The sequence below is a fragment of the Chelonia mydas genome, chromosome 9, assembly GCF_015237465.2.
Source record: "Chelonia mydas isolate rCheMyd1 chromosome 9, rCheMyd1.pri.v2, whole genome shotgun sequence".
NCBI lineage: Eukaryota > Metazoa > Chordata > Testudines > Cheloniidae > Chelonia > Chelonia mydas.
Genome location: NC_057855.1, coordinates 101,482,668 through 101,499,944, shown reverse-complemented (window position 1 = coordinate 101,499,944; position 17,277 = coordinate 101,482,668). Strand labels below are relative to the sequence as shown.

Sequence of the window (17,277 nt, the reverse complement as noted above, 5' to 3'; positions counted from 1 at the left end):
GCCGGAGAGGGGTCTGCAGCCACTGCCACATTGACTGCATGGGTAGGTGGTGACACAGCCAACAGGTGACAGACCTGACCCGAACCCCACAACTGTATTCTGATTCTGTCAGGTTCAGGTCAGGTTGCAAGGCTCTACTGAAGACTAAAAGGATACTGAACAGTAACATCTTGGCATTAGGTATATGACAAAGTCACTAAAGCAGATGATCCCATCCAACGGAAACACTGAAATATTAAATATTAATCTTTTTTGCATCTTGTTAATCCATAGTATGGATTTATTAGTATTTAACAACTTTCAGGTTTATATTTTGCCATATGATTTAAAAACTTTAAAAGAAGTTAGTGACAGTACAGCATTCCCTAATTCTCAATCCAGAGATCAATTTTTCCCTACTCTCTTCCTTCTCACAGAATTTCTCATGTAAGTCAAAGGCATCAATAGCACATCACCTATTAGAAAAATCTAAAAACATTCATAGATTCCAAAGCCATAAGGGACCACTGTGATCTAGTCTGACCTACTGTATAACACAGGCCACAGAATTTCCCCAAATTAGCATATCTTTTAGAACGTCAATCTTGATTTAAAGATTGCTAGCAATGGGGAATCTACCATAACCCTTGGTAAACCGTTTCAATGGTTAATTACCCTTGCTATTAAAAATGTATGCCTTTTTCCCCAGTCAGAATTTCTTCAGCTTCCAGCCACCGGATCACGTTACACCTTTTTCTGCTAGACTGAATAACCTATCATCAAGTATCAGCTCCCCATGTAGGTACTTATAGACTAAGGCTTGGTGTACGCTACCAACTTATGTCAGTACAACTACATCCCTCAGGCGTGTGGAAAAAATCATACCTCAAGCAATGTAGTTATACTGACCTACCCGCCAGAGTAGACAGTGCTATGTTGGCAGGAGAGCATCTCCCACTGACATAGCTACCACCTCTTGGGGAGGTGGATTAACTATACCGATGGGAGAATTCTCTTCCTTCGGAGTAGAGCATCTTCATTAAAGCACTACAGCTGCGCCAATGCAGTGTTTTAAGTGTGCACAAGCCCTAATCAAGCTGCCCCTTAATCTTCTTTGTTAAGCTAAACAGGTTGAGTTCCCTGAGTCTGCCACTATAAGGCATGTTTTCTAATCCTTTATTCACTCTTCTGGCTCTTCTCTGAACCCTCTTCAATTTATCAACATCCTTGAATTTTGGACACAGGAATCAGGTATTCTGACAGCAGTCTCACTAGTGTCAATTACAGAAGTAAAATAATCTTTCTACTCCTACTCGAGATTCTCCTGTTTATGCAGCTAAGAACTGAATTAGCCCTTGCGGCAACAGCATTGCCCTGGGAGCTCACATTCAGCTGATTATTCACCACGACTCCCAAATCTTTTTCAGAGTCACTGCTTGGGAAATTTCCTTTATTAACACAATTACAGAGATAAGTATATAAGAAGCAGTCATAGAACATTCCCAGAAAAACTTTTTTTTGCAGACAAGCAAAGAATGTCATGCCTTTTAAAACCTGTAAAGAATGTTAATTGTAAAAAATCTGACACTAGAAACATGGTCAGCGGTTCTCAAACTGTGGGTTGGGAACCCCAAAGTGTGTCACGACTCCGTTTTAATGGGTCACCAGGTTGGCGTTAGACCTGCTGGAGCCCAGGATCGAAGCCGAAGCCAAACCCCAACCCCCATCGCCCAGGGCTGAAGCCCAAGGGCTTTGGCCCTGGGTGGCAGGGCCTGGGCTTCGGCCCCCCCAGCCTGGGGTCATGTAGTAATTTTTGTTGTCAGAAGCTGGCCACAGTGCAACGAAGTCTGAGAACCCCTGCACTAAGTCTATGGTTAGGGTTTCACCACCAGCCTTAACTCTTCAAATCATCATGTAAACCAAAGACTTCTCTATCTGTACTGAAGCAGCAGTGTGCTTGATGGTGGGGTATAACATGGAGCTCTATGAACAGAGTGTTACTTACAGGATTGTACTGAAGGGCAGAAACATAGGCTTGTACTGCCCCTTCCATATCACCCGCAGCTACCAGTGCAGCAGCCAGATTAATATATCCATCAATGAAATCTGGTTTGAGGCGTAGCGCATGCCTATAATGCTCAATAGCTTCTTGCAGCTGCCCACGTTCCTTGTACACATTTCCTAGATTCGAGTAGGCTTCGGCCAACAATGGATTCTGTTTAATAGCCAAAGTGCTGAAGTGAGCGGACCTGGAGAAAATCAGACAAGTTAACACAAACATCTTTGCCAACGGGGAGGTTTACAGGCAAGCCTATGGCCAGAATTACTCGTACAATCTCAAGTCAGTCAACCATATAACCAACTAACCATCCTTGCAAAACCATCCTGCAAGGTTTATCTACCCAGGCACAAAATCTACTATTCCAACTTTACAATATTTTACATGCTTATTCAAGACAGATTACTTGTCAGAGGTAAGTACAATTTTGCAAAGCTTCTAGCCTAAGCTCACACTGATGGATCAAAAACACTGCAAAAAACGTCTATTCACACGTTTCAACGGTTTCAGGATTTGGCATGCCTTCCGATCAACTTACACACGTTTTTTCTGACTCTTTTCAATAGACAGAGTACCAGGAAGGGGTGATGTAGAAACTTTTTGTTCCCTAAACTTGGGAAATATTACACTTGATCTAAACCACATAAAATGATCCCAAGGCACTATGGTGAGGAGATGCTTGTAGCAATAATTCTAAACATACCATTTAATTAGTTACACCTCCAATAATTAAAACAGTTAACAAGCTTTTAAACATTTGAGGTATAGTAGAAAGTAAGATGAATGAAGGTAAAAGTACACCAATGAGTCAACTTTGAGACTAATAAAATTTCACAAAGATTGCAAAGAGAGGAACATATTTCAGGGATAAACAATATGTGTTGCGGCCTAACAGCTAGTGTCCAAGTGGCACCAGAAGAAACAACGAATAACGTAGAAGTGCCTTTGAGTGCACCTGGTACATACAGTTGATGCTGATTTGTCCATTTATGGCATTAAGAGAAGTTATCCCTGTCACATGTTTAACCAACTTAAGCTGTTTAGAGGAAGGTGTGCGTGTCTCTATTCTTCAATTCGGTTGCTTTGAGCACAAAACCCAAAGCTCTGAGGAGGCTTAATAAAAGCAAACACACTTTCATGTATTTTGCACGAAGATTGTCATTACAGAGGCTCCCATTCCCAAGTTGGTAGAGGGTTTCATGGAGCATAATTTACTAACCTTGGGTACAACCTCTACAGAAAGTGGTAAAAAAGCCCAGAAGAGATATTAGACACTACCTTGGAGTTGCCTGGGATGTTATTCACCATAACCAAAGCCAAAAAAGGAAAAATAATCTATGGCTACTGCTCTGATCTTCTCTGTTGTCAGTCAAGTAGTGACTCAAATATCAGTCAAATAACAAAATTAACTAAAATTATAACAAAGTTTCTCATAGCTGCAGACAGCATTAATAGATTCTTTTTTCAGATTAGAAGTGTTAACGAAACCAAGAGTAGAAATGGACATTCCAAATCTCTTACCTGTCCAGTCTGCGACACTGGAAGTGAATGGATGATAGTAATAAAAGAACGCCAGTGTTATCAGGCTCTTGTCTCCAAAGCTGCATGCAGTGTCTCTCTGCTGCTTCAAAGTCTCCTGCCTGATATTCACGATGAGCCAACTCCGCTAACCCTTGGAAGGAAAGCATACGTTTCGTTGGTTCTGGAGAATCACCAAAACATTTAGGGGGGAAAACAAAAAGTTAGAAAATGGAAACAAAAAGTTGTAAAAATATGGTGTGTAAAATTAAAGGATGAAAATGCTTGAAACTACGTAAAGCACTAGAGTGTCTGGCATTTTAAACTCCTAAATCCTCATGTCAACATACTTTTATAAATTAATGCTAGAGATGTCATATGTTTACTTTACAATGGTCTTTTTTCAGTCAGGGTTGGGAAATATATTCAATAAGAATTTATAATCAATACATTAAAAGCTGTTTATTTTCAGAAATTCACCAGTCATTACTCCCTGCTTCTCTTTTCATGACATACAAAACTATCAAACTAAATAACGTAAGATACAACCACTGAGTTTTTAAAACTGAATTAGAGACTTCACACTGAAATTCTATTTGAAGAGACTTCTGCTGCAATATTGTATTTCCTGTCCTTAATAGCTCAGCATGAAAACAGGTTGAATCTGTTTGCTTATTCCCCCCACCTGAACCTAGAACCTGCTCAATATTATAATCCATTGCTCTAGTAAGTATTGGGTGGGAAAAAGCAAGAACAGTAGCATTCTTAAAAATAAAGATACAGGTTTCATGCAAAAACAACAACAACAAAAACAAAAAAAAACCCCACAACCCTCAAGAAATAAAAGAAAGGGAACACATGGACTTTTGCTACATATGCAGACTTGTTTTGCATTAGAACTTGTTTCAAAGTTTTCATATGGTGCCAGCAAGTCTCAAATGGTATTTCCCTTGCCCTCACACACTGCTTATCTCATCTATGCTGAACAAAAACAAAACACCACCACCACCAAAACCATCCAGAGGGTGGCTTGGCTAACAGAGCATGCTGTAATTAAAGACTATATTCTCCTAGCCCTTTAAGGAATGGGTCATTAGGAAGGCTTGGGGGGCAAGGTTGTTAAGCAGAGGGAGTTAATTTTGAATGTCTAGTTAGATTAGGAACAGGAGTTTTATGTGTTTGATAAAACTTGAATATTTTTGTTGTATATATGCATATTTTAATGGTTTAAATAAAATAGCACCTTTCTGAGACAAAGATCATGCAATCCTACTTCCCAAATGCAAATCACAGCTACCTGGCATGGAAAATGAACGATTAGGCTGAAGCACAGGTATACTACTACTACTAAGCAGGGCTTGAAAAATCCATTTGTCCCAGAGAACAGGTAAGTCGCCCTGCACCAAGGTCTGTCTGAACATTTTGTACCACCGATTGTTACTTGTAACACTGAAGATTACTGTAAATGAAAGACCAGTGAAAGACTTCTATTTTTCCAATTATTGTGAATGTATTTTTACCAGACCCTTGTGCAGCCAGTTTCGCAAAGAAACATTTCCCACCATAACCTGGTTGATCTTTATTTTATTAAATGCAAAACCCATGTACAGTGAATCCTCTGTAATACTAGGGACCTGAAACAGATCTAATTTACCAGAGAAGCATATAGATACTACAGAAATCCCTGGAAGTCAGTTTCCTCTGGTTGTAAGAATCTAAAAAGTATACTTCTGTGTGAAAAGTAGGAAATTATGAAAAAAAGGAAGAAAAAGGTCAAGGGAATCTGAAGCTACTTATTCAGTTTTTTAATTCACTCTTTTCAAATTGATGGTATCCCTTCAATCTTTCATTTAAAAATGAATCTTTCCAGTGCTGATTGTAGAGAGACACTCCGTTCATGTTTGGAAGGCTGATTCAGTGTTCTCTTTCAAGGAAAGACAGACAACTCTAGCGTGTCTCCTACTGTTCATAGCTTTGACATGCTGCCCTAGGGTGGAATTAGCAACACTCTGGTCAGGTTCATAACTTTGAATCCCTCAAATTTTACCATACAGCTTGGGAAAGCTCCCAAGAGAGGCTAGCTCAAGTTATTCGCAGACAAACTCCAAAATAGGCTGAAAGAATAAGTGGTGCTTCCAATTTTTAGATCTACTAGTCGCAGGCTATGAAAGCTGGACTCTTCTTGGGGAATCTAAGGACACCACCATTCCCAGGAACTTGATCTGGTGGAGGACTAGGCAACTCACCAGAGGATGGCCTAGACTAGTGATTTTCAAACTATGGGTCGTGACCCAGTACTGGGTCACGGAATGTAAGGCACTGGGTCGCGGTGGCTGTGGTCCCATTGGTGGCGCTGCCCAGCTAAGACAAGCTAGTCCCTACCTGTTCTGATACCGTGCTGCGCCCCATAAGCGGCCAGCAGCAGGTCTGGCTCCTAGGTGTGGGGGGCTGCACGGGGCTGCACATCCCCCCGAGCACTGGCTCCACACTCCCATTGCCCGGGAGCTGGGGAGGCCGGTGCCTGTGGGCGAGAGCCACCTAGTAACCGGATCTGCTGCTGGCTGCTTTCAGGAGTAAGAGGTTTGCGGTGCCAAGACAGGCAGGAAGTCTGCCGCTGCACTGCTGACCGGGCACCGCCAGAGCTAAGCCCGCACCCCAACCCCCTGCCCTGAGCTCCCCCAACCCAGAGCCCCCTCCTGCACCCTAAAACCCTCATCCCCAACCCAGAACCTACACCCTCAGCCCACAGCCCTGACCCCCTCCTGCACCCTAACCCCCTGCCCCAGCCCAGAGCCCCCTCGCACACCCTGAACCCCTCATACCCAGCCCTCACCCCTGCACCCCAACCCTCTATCCCAGCCCTGAGCCCCTCCCACACCCCAAACCCCTAATCCCCAGCTCCACTGGGTTGCAGGCATCAACAATTTTCTTCAACTGGGTCACCAGAAAAAAAGTTTGAAAACCACTGGCCTAGACCACACTGTTAAGTACCCAGTTCCCATTGGTGCTACCGCTGGTTCAGTTTTAGTCCTTCAAATAGCTTGTGCCTGGTAAAAAAAAATTCCAATCTCTGCTGTTAAGTGTTCTACTACTACTGAAGTTGCAAAGACAAAGGAAGCTAAAAGGAGGAAATCAATTGCTATGTACTACTACCCTTAACTCAAGATGGAAATGTTGAAATGAGATTTACAATTGTGAAACTAAAGGTAATCTGTTTTATTTGTTTACTTTGAAACTTAAGATACGTTTTATTCACCCCCCAACCCCATCTGCCAAAACACAAACATCTAAGTTTCATGCTTAAAACTGGAGGGCAAGGTGGATAAAAATCAATTTTTTTAAAAAAAAGCAAGTTTTTTTTATTATTTTAATCGGATTTTTTTTTTTGATAAAATGTTTTTGAGGGAAAAAACGTATCTAAAGATAGTTTTAATTAAAACTATCTTTGAGCTATAATGTATCTCATCATGGAATAGGGATTATAAATTCTAATTCTATAGCTTGAGACAATATATTCATGTAAGGTTAAGGAAAGTTTTGTGAAGGAATTCCAACAGTTCATAGATTAGGGACCCAATCCTATGGGGTTCCACAGGCTTCTGTATAGATTATTTAGGTTAATCTTTCTATATAACCAATGGGACTCAGTGCTCAGTCTAGAAGATATCGTCAGAGATGCTTAGTTTTGTAGTTCTCAAATTGGATTTGTCTCTCCAGAGATAACTGCAAGAATATTTTTAAAGAAAAGAAAGAAAGAAAGGTGAGAAATAACAGACGTCAACCTTATTCTCCCTCTGTAAATTTGTGTACACAGAGTCAATCCCTTACCTCTCTCTAAAAGAGCAAAGTTTCAAAAAGTTCAATGAATAGACGATTGTTGGGGGCGGAATAGATCCGGACAAGGAGAAGAAGTCTGGAGATAAACGTGAGAAGCAAGGGACATTTATATGCTTGTTTTGTTATAATATTATATGCTTGCTGTTGAAGAAAAAAATCCAGAATACATAATGTTGTTGTTTTAGTTAACTAAAACAATTTAAATGTCTCTCTGGTGATGTTCTCCTCCTAATACAGCATGGCAAGAAAATCCTCCAAATATTAATGATTAACCTATTGAATTGGAGATAGTTCACCTCCCAATGACTTCATAAATATCTGCTTCCATTACCTTTGGTAAATGAAATAACCAATCATTCATTTTCTGACATAGCTGTAAAACTAATCTGAAAAGTTTTCAAAATAATACACTGTTTTAAAAATGTATAGTGTGTACCTTTTAAAAATGAAACCTACATCTCTATCTCTGAGTTGTAAAGAATATGTATTAAGTTTATAACAACCAACAAGAATGCACTTTTATGTAGAAATCCATGATTAAATCGAGCCTAGTGATTTAAATCAGATTCACCCTGCTGAAGGGTGATAGATACAAGGAAGTGGCTCAGAGATGCTTTACTTTTGTCCAGAACTTGGGAGAATGGATTCTACTAACCTGAGGATCAGTGAAACACACCCTTAGATTTTCTTCATTTGCCAAATCTTTCAAAAATGAGCGACATCCCAACTTCTCCCCACCAATTAAATTCAGGAGCACTAATGCCAACCAACCACTTCACTCCTTTCTGTGAAATTTTGGAACTGGTCCTATTCGCAAGTATTGGGGGGGGATGTGGGGTGGCCAGCTAGATCAGAGTCCAAAATGAAATCAGAGCCCTGCTCTTTAACACTTTTGATATATAAGAGACACCATTTATCCAACAAATGCACAGCCTTGCAATTAATACCTTCCTATAGAGTCCACTTCAAGTCAAACTAGTTCTGAAAGTAACAACGATAGTTAAGTAGATTCCAGAAGAGTTCTTCCTCGGGCACATACAGAACTCTGTAGCTATTATTTATATAGTCTAGTGTAAGTGCATTAATTCAAATGTTTTCTAAGGAGTACCTTACTTTATGAGAGACCTTGACCAAGAATAGTATGTGCTGTGACAATAAGTTAATGTTTGTCAAGTGCTCAGAAACAGCAATAACCAGCTTAGAAAACAAATAAGAAAAAGCTACAAAAAGATGCCAAAAGCTAATTTTCTTGCAAAAGATTTGATCTTAACAGCAGATCTTAAAAGCATTTTCCTATTAAGCTGTCAATTTATGAAATAAAGTATTTGGTTCACTTCAACACATACTCCTGAAAGTACAGAAAGGAACTCCTAAAAAATGTAACTGGAACTAAGGGGATGAGGTAGGAGGAGAGGTCCAGGCATTTCCCAAGAAATATTTCTGGGTCCTATTTCATAAAGCCTTCACGCAAGTACAAACTAAATCATGGTTCTACAACACATCAAAAAATGCACACTCAGTGATGCTTTACAAGAAATTCAAGCTATGATGAAAACTGAAATATGAAAACAAAAAAGCCAAACAATGTGACTTAGAAAATAGAAATAAAAGTTAAAAAAAAGTTTAGACTGATGTGGCCCCCACAAACTGCAGTTTAAGACCTGCAATTTATACTATTTACCACAAGTTGTTACAGAAAGAACATAAAAGAAATTTAGTGTGACCAATTTGTATGATTTGCAGGATCAGCGAGCCACCTTGAGTTGCTGTGTGAAGTATCTGGGGACTGCATTCTCCTATGCACAATTACTGAACCTCAGACACAGGATTCTGGAAAATTCCACCTTTCAAATTGAATCATTTAGTATAAACTTCTCAGCTACTTGGTCATAAAACAGAAAAGGCAATATGCAAAAGGACAGAACTAAGTAAACTACAAGAACTAATCTTTTATGCTGACACTTTATAGGATTCATACATCAACAGAGTAGGATACAGAATACTTCCGTATTAGCTTGTGCTTCTCATCAGCGGAAAACCCTTCCCCCACTGCCAATGTACACACCTCAGTGCTTTTTTATTTTCGCTGATCTCTCTTGAAAACAACCACATTTGCCGTAATGGCTAAGAACCCCCAGAAAACTGAGCTCTGGAATTAAACTTCAATTCTCAATAGTATCAATATCCCAGTCTGGCCACACAGACGAACCAAAGGACCAGTGGCAGCGGGACGCCTGCGGCGGCTGACTGGGGAGAAGGACCCCTTCACCCCATGGGGGAAGGGCACGCTCTGCGACCCCGGAACGGGAACTACCAGCAAACGGCCCTCCGCGAACAGCGGTCGCAGGCCTGCAGCCCCCCTTGCCCGGCAGGGACCCCACCCCAGCACGGGGCCTGCAGCCCCCTTTGCCCGGCAGGGACCCCACCTCAAGGCCCTCCGGGGACACCGCAGCCCTAGCAGGGCGGTGACCTCAGGTCTCCCGCAGCCCCACAGCAAGAGGAGGCACGGCCTGCCCGGCCCCGCAGGCCCGGTACCTGTGCTGTCAGCCACGTTCCCCACAGAGGTCGCCATCAGGAGAGACGCCGGGCTGCGGCTCGGCGGGCGAGCCTCGGGCTGAAGCTCTGGGGCTCCCCGGGCGCGGAGAGACCCAATCAGGCGCGAACAAGCCACCGAGCAACAGCCTCCCGAGCTCCCCCTTCGCGCTAAGGCGGCGGCTCCAGAAATGGCGGCGGAGGCGGAGGAAGCTACACGGCCGGGGTGTATGGCTCCTGACGGACCTATTTCTTTCCACAAAATAGTCCGTGTAGGCAAAGGAACCCTGGGCGGTGTAGAATCCTAGCCGATATCAAATCCACTTGAGGCGGATAAATCTGTTTCTGGAACTAAGTCGCCTCCTTTCGATGGACCCCCTGATTAGGGAGCCATAGAAGCCCATAAAAAGTTACCACGCATCTTCTCGGTATCGTTCCGCGTGAGACCATTGCGACAAATGAGATCTCAGCGCGCATGTGTCAGGCGCTACCACCTTCTCTCACCCGCACATGGCGCCCGCGGCTAACTCCGCTGCGTGCGTCACGAAGACGCAGCGCGTGCATATTGGCGCCCAAGTCCCGCCCCCAGGGGCGGAGCTTAGAGCGCGCTGCGGGGGGGGGGCCCCGCAACCGGTTTCCCCTCTCCTCCCGGGCAGACCGTGCCGCGGGGGAGCCGGACTCGAGTCTCGAGCGTGGCCCCCCGGAGAAAGGCCGGAGGGAAGAGGAGAGCGCTGCCCAGCACGGGGAACAGGGCAGCTACTTTCTTGTTCGCAGTTATAAAAGTGAGATGATTTTGGTGTAAATTAATCTCTGAAGGAGGGAGGCTGACCGCTCCCAGCCCCTCCTCGTATTATGGATCGCTCATTTTCCATAAAATGTGACTGCCCTCCCCCAGCCCCAAACCCTACCATACGTTCAGCCTCATTAATACCCCCCCACTCACTCACACCCCAGTTTCAGCTGAAATGAGCATTACACCTCTTACGATTACAAATTTATTTCAAATACATTCAAAATGTAAATTAAATAAACAAAGGAACTTTCATTAAAACAAAATATGTCAATATCAACTGAAAGGTTGAGAATTTAAATACACAAGTCAGGAAATTCAACATTTATGATTCTGGTTGGATTTGTGGTTACTACCATTTGTAGATACGTACCAAGAGGGGATTTTTCCAAATGCAACATAGGTATTTTGAAGGAACCCAATCTGTAGCTACAAACATCAGATTTTAAATTTCACTTTGAACACTATCTCTTCTCCCTTCTGTCCCATACACAGAAGAGCACCAACATGCTTACAGGCAAGGATGGTTATGAAATCACAAGTGGACTGAGACCTGCTCTCACAAAAGCGAAGGACAGTGGAACAGAAACCATCCTATAATGAAATAGCATATAAGGAATTTATCTGTATTTTGACTTTAAGGATTCATCCAATGAACTATACAACAGAGAGACAAGGAGCCTCTATAGCACTTCCTAGATGGTTCTGTGCTTTCCCTTCATTTGATTAAGACAAGAAAGTGAACTCACTCCCAGATATTTTAAAGCACAAGGAAAGCCCAGAGAAATTCCTGTGCAACTCCTGGATGAAGACTTGGGTTAGTAGTTACGGATTTCCAGGACAAACTCTAACTTGAGCAGGGAGCTTCAAAAAACCTGTTATTCCTGTGACTTACGATGTTCAAGGCCGTTAAGCAGTTCCCAAGAGACATAGAAACCAGTTGTGGGTAGAATTCCAGGGAATGCATTCATGGGCTGATGGGCCTGACTAATTTTTTTCTGAATACTTGGGGTACACTTCAGAAAATATAAGGACCATGCCCTTCTCTAATAAAGGGGAAAAGCTGCTTTAGATGTTAAAAATGCTTTAGATGTTAAATTTACTCCGACTTTTGTAGAATATTTCTTCAATTGTTTATTTCTTATATAAATGTATGGGCTGTTTAACAGAGTCACATCAAAGGTCAACATAAGGTATTTAAACACCAGCCTAATATTTGTAAGAAGTTTTCAGTGTATATCTGAAAAGAATGAGGGGAAGTAAACCTGTAGCTGGCTTCAGTAACTAGAGCTCTTGGACTGCTGTGCAGGTCACAGCAGGTTCTCTTTGTCTAAATCTTGTCATTCACAATTCAGATAATTTAATAATAAATATACAACAGAATTCTACTAAAATTGAAGTTATGCAAGAAAAATAAGCTGCTTCAAATTAACAGTGCATAGTCCCTTAGTACAAAAGAGTATGAGGGAAATTCATTCATCTGAATCCAGATCACAGATTGCTACATCCCTCAGTAACTGAGAGTATCTGGGCAACTCATTCATCTGAGTCCAGGTCGCTATCTCCTGCAATGGAGTGAAAATCCTCGCTATCTTCCTCATCCTCTGAAAGATGAACCTGACTTAACACACTTGGCCCACATCGCTGTTCTTCCTCCTCCTCCTCCTCCTCTTCAGAGATCTCATACCCTCCAATGCTGCTAAAGCTGGTATCTCGTGTGTTGGACTTTGGATCTGGCTCCTCATAGCTGCCATAACTAAAAGAAAGAATGGAATCTCATTACACTTACATTTTCAGCTTACTTGTTTACATCCACATTTTCTACTTAACCTCTTACAGAAAAGAAAAAAGTCTGATGACCTGCTCAAAAGTGCCAGGACTTGGGTAGCTGAGAGATTCCCTTACAGCCTACTTTCCTACCCCATTCCCTACATTTCTATATTATTCTCAACTTTGATTACCTGATATTACTGTCCTCCATAACATGAGAGGTCTCCCCGCCATCTCCCTCATAGGACATCATACTCTCTTCATTCTCCATGCCCATTCGTGTGTTCTCTTGAAGGACATGAGGTTGTTTGGGTCTCATTGCACTGGGCTCCACATCTGAATCACTGCCACTTTCACTCAGCTGGATAGCTGTGCAACAAACAGAAGAGGCCTGCTTATTAATTTTGACAGAGCTGTTATACCTTGTGGATTGATTTGCATCCTTTTGTAGTCTGTTGAAATAGTACAATACTGGTTGGTTTTCCAGAATAATTTTTCCTTTTACGAAAGCCATCTATCTTCCACACACTATCTTATCTGCCATTCTTGCACCAAAATAATTACCTCTTCTTACTCATCCATTCCATCTTGTGTTCTGTATCAGCCAACCTATCTGTGCAGTTTCAACCAGTCCCCCTTCTCTGGTCCTTCATAGCAGGATCCAATGTTCCAGCTTTCCTATCCAAATTTCATTTGAGCTTGCACCAGCTGCCCAGCCCCGCTCCACATGTCCCTCAGCATTACATCTAAGCCGCAGACCTCTCCTATTCCAGGCTTCAGAGTTCCACCATCTGAATCATGTGCAAACACCCAACTCTTTCTCCTGCTCACACTTAGCATTCACTGCTACTCCACTTCATCGTAGCTTTCATCTAAATTCATCTGGTTCTCTCTCTCTGCTGTTGACATCTCCTTCGTAACTGCACCATAACTATCTGTACTTTGTAACCAATATACAAATATACAGTGTCCTGTATACCAACAAAAGCTGTAGCATATGCTACTATAATTGAAGGGCATGGAAACTGACTGGGTTTGGGAACAATTGATTCCTGCTCAGGGCTGTGATTTAAAGAGCCAGGACTTACATGAAAAGGGATTATCGCCTTCTTCATCACTCCCTTCATCATCATCCTCTCCATCTGACATAAGCAAATCTTCATAAAGAACACTGGCCTGGGGCTGTTGTGCTGAGCCTTCTTCTTCATCAGCAAGGTCACCATCCCCATCTTCAACTTCCTAGGTCACAAAGAATGGGAATGGCATAGATCAAAGGTCATATACGAGGCTGCTGCCATAACGGGCATATTGACAATATACTCAATCATTTGTTTTTATATTGACAGTTTTATGACTTCAGATAAATATCTGATTAGTCACTGCTGTGGATTCTGATGTCACTGAGTGTGCCAGACCCAGCAGACGTCCCCTGCACTGTGGAGTCTTCTATCATGAGGATGCAAGTGAACTACAGATGGGATTTCTGTATATATACTCACTGGGGCTGGAGTCTTAGGTTTCCCATCCTCATCCTCATCAAACCCTTCAATATCTACGTCAGAGTCTTCCTCGCCCAGCCTACCTCGTCCCTGGCGCATCTGAATGAGGAACACAAATAGCAATACCATTGAGGAAGGTATCAGTGGTGATTGACACCACAATGAAAAATCCACCCATGGAACAGGGAATCTTCCTAAGTATTCCAAGACCACTTAGCATTGTCTGCTACCTAGCTTCTCTTGCTGTACTCCTAAGGAGTCCAAGAGAAACGGAGGCTTTAAAGCCTGGGCTTCTCTGTTTTCCTAGCTACTCAGAGAGTGGGACACTCGACCGTAAACTACAAGTTTTCCTAGGACATTTTCATAGGCAGTCAGCAGGCTCCAGCAGCCCTTTTGTCAGCCACATGGTCTGAGGAGGAAGTGCTGCACTCTTGGAAACAGAATCAACTCCCACATGTACTAGACACTGCCCACTAGGAAGCATTTTCAGAACAGCAGATACCAATGATATCAGACTATATTCTACAACTGAACTCGGATATTCTTAGTCTGCTGAGTGGGATGCCCCAAGATCCTCCCTGCTCTCTCTCTCACACACACTATCTACTGTCGCCTCACTCTGCCCACTTCCTTTCCTTTCTTTCCGCTTAATGTCGTCGTCCTCCTTCATTTTCATACTCACACTCCTATTAACACATCCCTGTATACCATTTCCCCCTCAGTCCATCTTTGCCCCCAAATGAAAAAATAAAACAAGACAGGTGCCTGTCATCATCCTGACCACTTTGAATATATGTTTTCTCTCTTTTTTGTTGTTGGCTTTCAAGGCTTCTCTACACTACAGAACCTTGGCCAGTATTGTTCGGCCAGCACAACCCCAATGTAGATGCAGCATAAACCAGCAGAAGGAGTTCTGCCAGCATAGTTACACCACCTCCACAAACAATACAGAAGTATTCTTCCATCAGCATCTACACCAGGGTTTTTAGTCATAGTTATGTCAGCCAAGGAATGATTATTTCACATTCCTAGCCAACACAGCTATGCTGGCAAAATGTTGTGGTGCAGACCAGGCCTCAGGGAGCAGTACCTGTCACTTCCTATGTGTCTATACAGCACCCAGCACGTTTTGGTGCTACCACAATAAAAAAAAAAAAATCCAATCTCCCAAACCTGTTGAATATATTTTTTCTGTGCCCTAATAAAAACTAAAGAGAGACTGAACATCAGGCCTTTGTAGCTTGAGTCACCATGTGTCCATCCTGAGTAGTACAAGTGAGGGTCTCTGGCCCCGACAGATTCTCTCTCAGCAGTAGGTTTTCACCAGTCTTTATTCCCAGTTGCCACTTTTCAGTTTTTCCTTCTCCGCTGTAGCAGCCAAGATGCAGGAAAGTAGCAGTTCTCTCAAAGGCTGCTCTAGCAATTGACTGTTCCTCAGCCTCCACAAAGCCCCACATTTCACTAATCTTGTAGCCCTATTATAACTGTGTCTCCATGTATCATATGATTCCGGCGTAATACCAAAAATCCCATCAACTACCAGAGCAAAGAGAGCCTTTTGACTCGCCAACTTCTCCCTCCAGGGAAAGGGATGGGAAAAAAAAGTCAGCTGTCAGACTCTGCTCCCCGTTCTTGAGATAGAGAGAACCTTTTTAACCGCACCTAGCTCCACCTCTGCCAGGAAAAGCCACAAATGTGTCTTTGACGTCTGTTACCCACAAAGCTAATCGCCTCCTTCCAATCAGTTACTTCTACTTCCTAGGTCTCTACCACATGAAAAATGGGAGATTTCTGACCTGTGTCCCCCGCTTCTCTGGGGTAGTGGTGGGAGTGTCCATAGCAGACAAGTTGCTCTCATCTTGATAGACTGAAGCATCACGTGACATACTGAGAGAGGTGTTGGTATCATATAAATCTGGTGGCTAAAGTACATGAGAAACAGGAGACGTAACTTTCTCAGGAGCTGGATCAAGACTTTGGAACTCTTACCACAAGAGATAAGAATGACCCTGGAGTTCACCGCTTTCAGAACTAAACACAGAATACATTTGTTTGACCTGGCTTTCATTATTGAACACCTTATAATTACACTAAGCAATTTACTCCTAAGGAAAGGGGAGAAGAAATATTTTGACTTAAAAAACATGCATACTACATGAATGGGCACAGTATAAAGACAGGACAAAAAATATTTAGTATCATGTTAAGGTATGGTAAAAAAACAACACCCCCCCTTACAACTTTTTGGCTATTCTTATGTGAACCATCTAATCACCAAATTGGAAAGAATTCAGACAACAGAAATGAAAGAAAAGAGGTTACTTACCTGTACAGTAACTTGACTTATTCTAGTTGTTTGGTCCCTACTGGTGCACCACTGTAGGATGTACGCATGCCCCTGCACTCTCTATTGGCGATAGTAAATAGCAGTGTCTGCAACTGTACAGAACAGCACTTTGTGCTCCCATGTAAGAGCCTACAGCAGACTCCCAAGCAGTACCTCAATGTGAGGGCAGGTACTGAGGAGGCAAATCCAAGACACTTTGGAGGACTCTGTCACTAAAGATAGCGTCAGTCTCTGGACTCAGGTATGACAATGTAATATTTGGTGAAGGTGTGAACTGAGGACCAGCTTGCAGTCCTGCAGATTTCTGCTATCGGGCCATCCTTAAGGAAGGCTAAACAAGTAGACTGAGCCCTAGTGGCTTGGGCTGTCACTCTATGAGGAGGGATGTATCCCAGCTACTTCACAGCATGTCAAGACACAATCAGAAATTCACTTTGAAAGTCTGAGTGGAAATTGGCTGCCACTTCCCCCTTTTGGCAAAGGAATTAAAGAATCTGGGAGAGGCCCTAAAGGTCTCTGTCCGGTAAAGGTCAAAGACGAGGGCGCCCCAACGTCTAGGCTCAGAACAACAGCTTCCTCTCTCAAGGCATGAGGATTTAAAATACTGGCAAACAAATCCTTTGACTGATATGAAATTCTGACAAGACTTTAGCGAGGACATAGGCGCAATGTGACCGTCACAGCAGAAAGGTATGGTGGGTCTGCAATTATTCTCCTGAGTTCTCCCTTTCTTCTGGCTGAGGTTATGGCTATCAGAAAGGAGTGTTAAGGGAGAGGTAACAGGTATTGATTCAAACAGGGTTTTCTTAAGGCATTGAGAATCAGATTAAGGTTGTAAAGGAAGCAGGGTTCTGGACAGGGGAAAATCAATTGTGTAAGCTCTTAACGACTTGGACCATGGATGGTGGAAAAAGATTGAAACCCCTGCTATAGGTGAACGGAAGGC

The 17,277-nt window shown here is 42.8% G+C and overlaps 2 protein-coding genes across 7 annotated transcripts in view; both read right to left on the bottom strand.

The window, feature by feature from the left end:
- Positions 1 to 10,463, bottom strand: part of OGT (O-linked N-acetylglucosamine (GlcNAc) transferase) — a 76,916-nt gene extending 66,453 nt beyond the window's left edge. The window contains exons 1-3 of one of the 4 annotated variants that reach the window (XM_037909743.2): positions 9,929 to 10,463; positions 3,560 to 3,740; positions 1,985 to 2,228 (exon numbers count right to left, since the gene is read on the bottom strand). In XM_037909743.2, the coding sequence (XP_037765671.1) occupies positions 1,985 to 2,228; positions 3,560 to 3,740; positions 9,929 to 9,965 (462 nt within the window). In that variant the 5' untranslated portion in view covers positions 9,966 to 10,463. The remainder of the gene's footprint in view (positions 1 to 1,984; positions 2,229 to 3,559; positions 3,741 to 9,928) is intronic. The other 3 variants (XM_037909744.2, XM_043521927.1, XM_037909745.2) reach the window with 3 other exon arrangements.
- A 443-nt stretch (positions 10,464 to 10,906) lies between these two features.
- Positions 10,907 to 17,277, bottom strand: part of TAF1 (TATA-box binding protein associated factor 1) — a 140,178-nt gene continuing 133,807 nt past the window's right edge. For 2 of the 3 annotated variants that reach the window (XM_037909739.2, XM_037909742.2), the window contains 5 exons: positions 15,781 to 15,906; positions 13,985 to 14,083; positions 13,574 to 13,724; positions 12,677 to 12,854; positions 10,907 to 12,471 (listed from right to left, as the gene is read on the bottom strand). In XM_037909739.2, coding sequence (XP_037765667.1) covers positions 12,252 to 12,471; positions 12,677 to 12,854; positions 13,574 to 13,724; positions 13,985 to 14,083; positions 15,781 to 15,906 — 774 coding nt within the window. In that variant the 3' untranslated portion in view covers positions 10,907 to 12,251. The remainder of the gene's footprint in view (positions 12,472 to 12,676; positions 12,855 to 13,573; positions 13,725 to 13,984; positions 14,084 to 15,780; positions 15,907 to 17,277) is intronic. The other variant, XM_037909740.2, reaches the window with a different exon arrangement.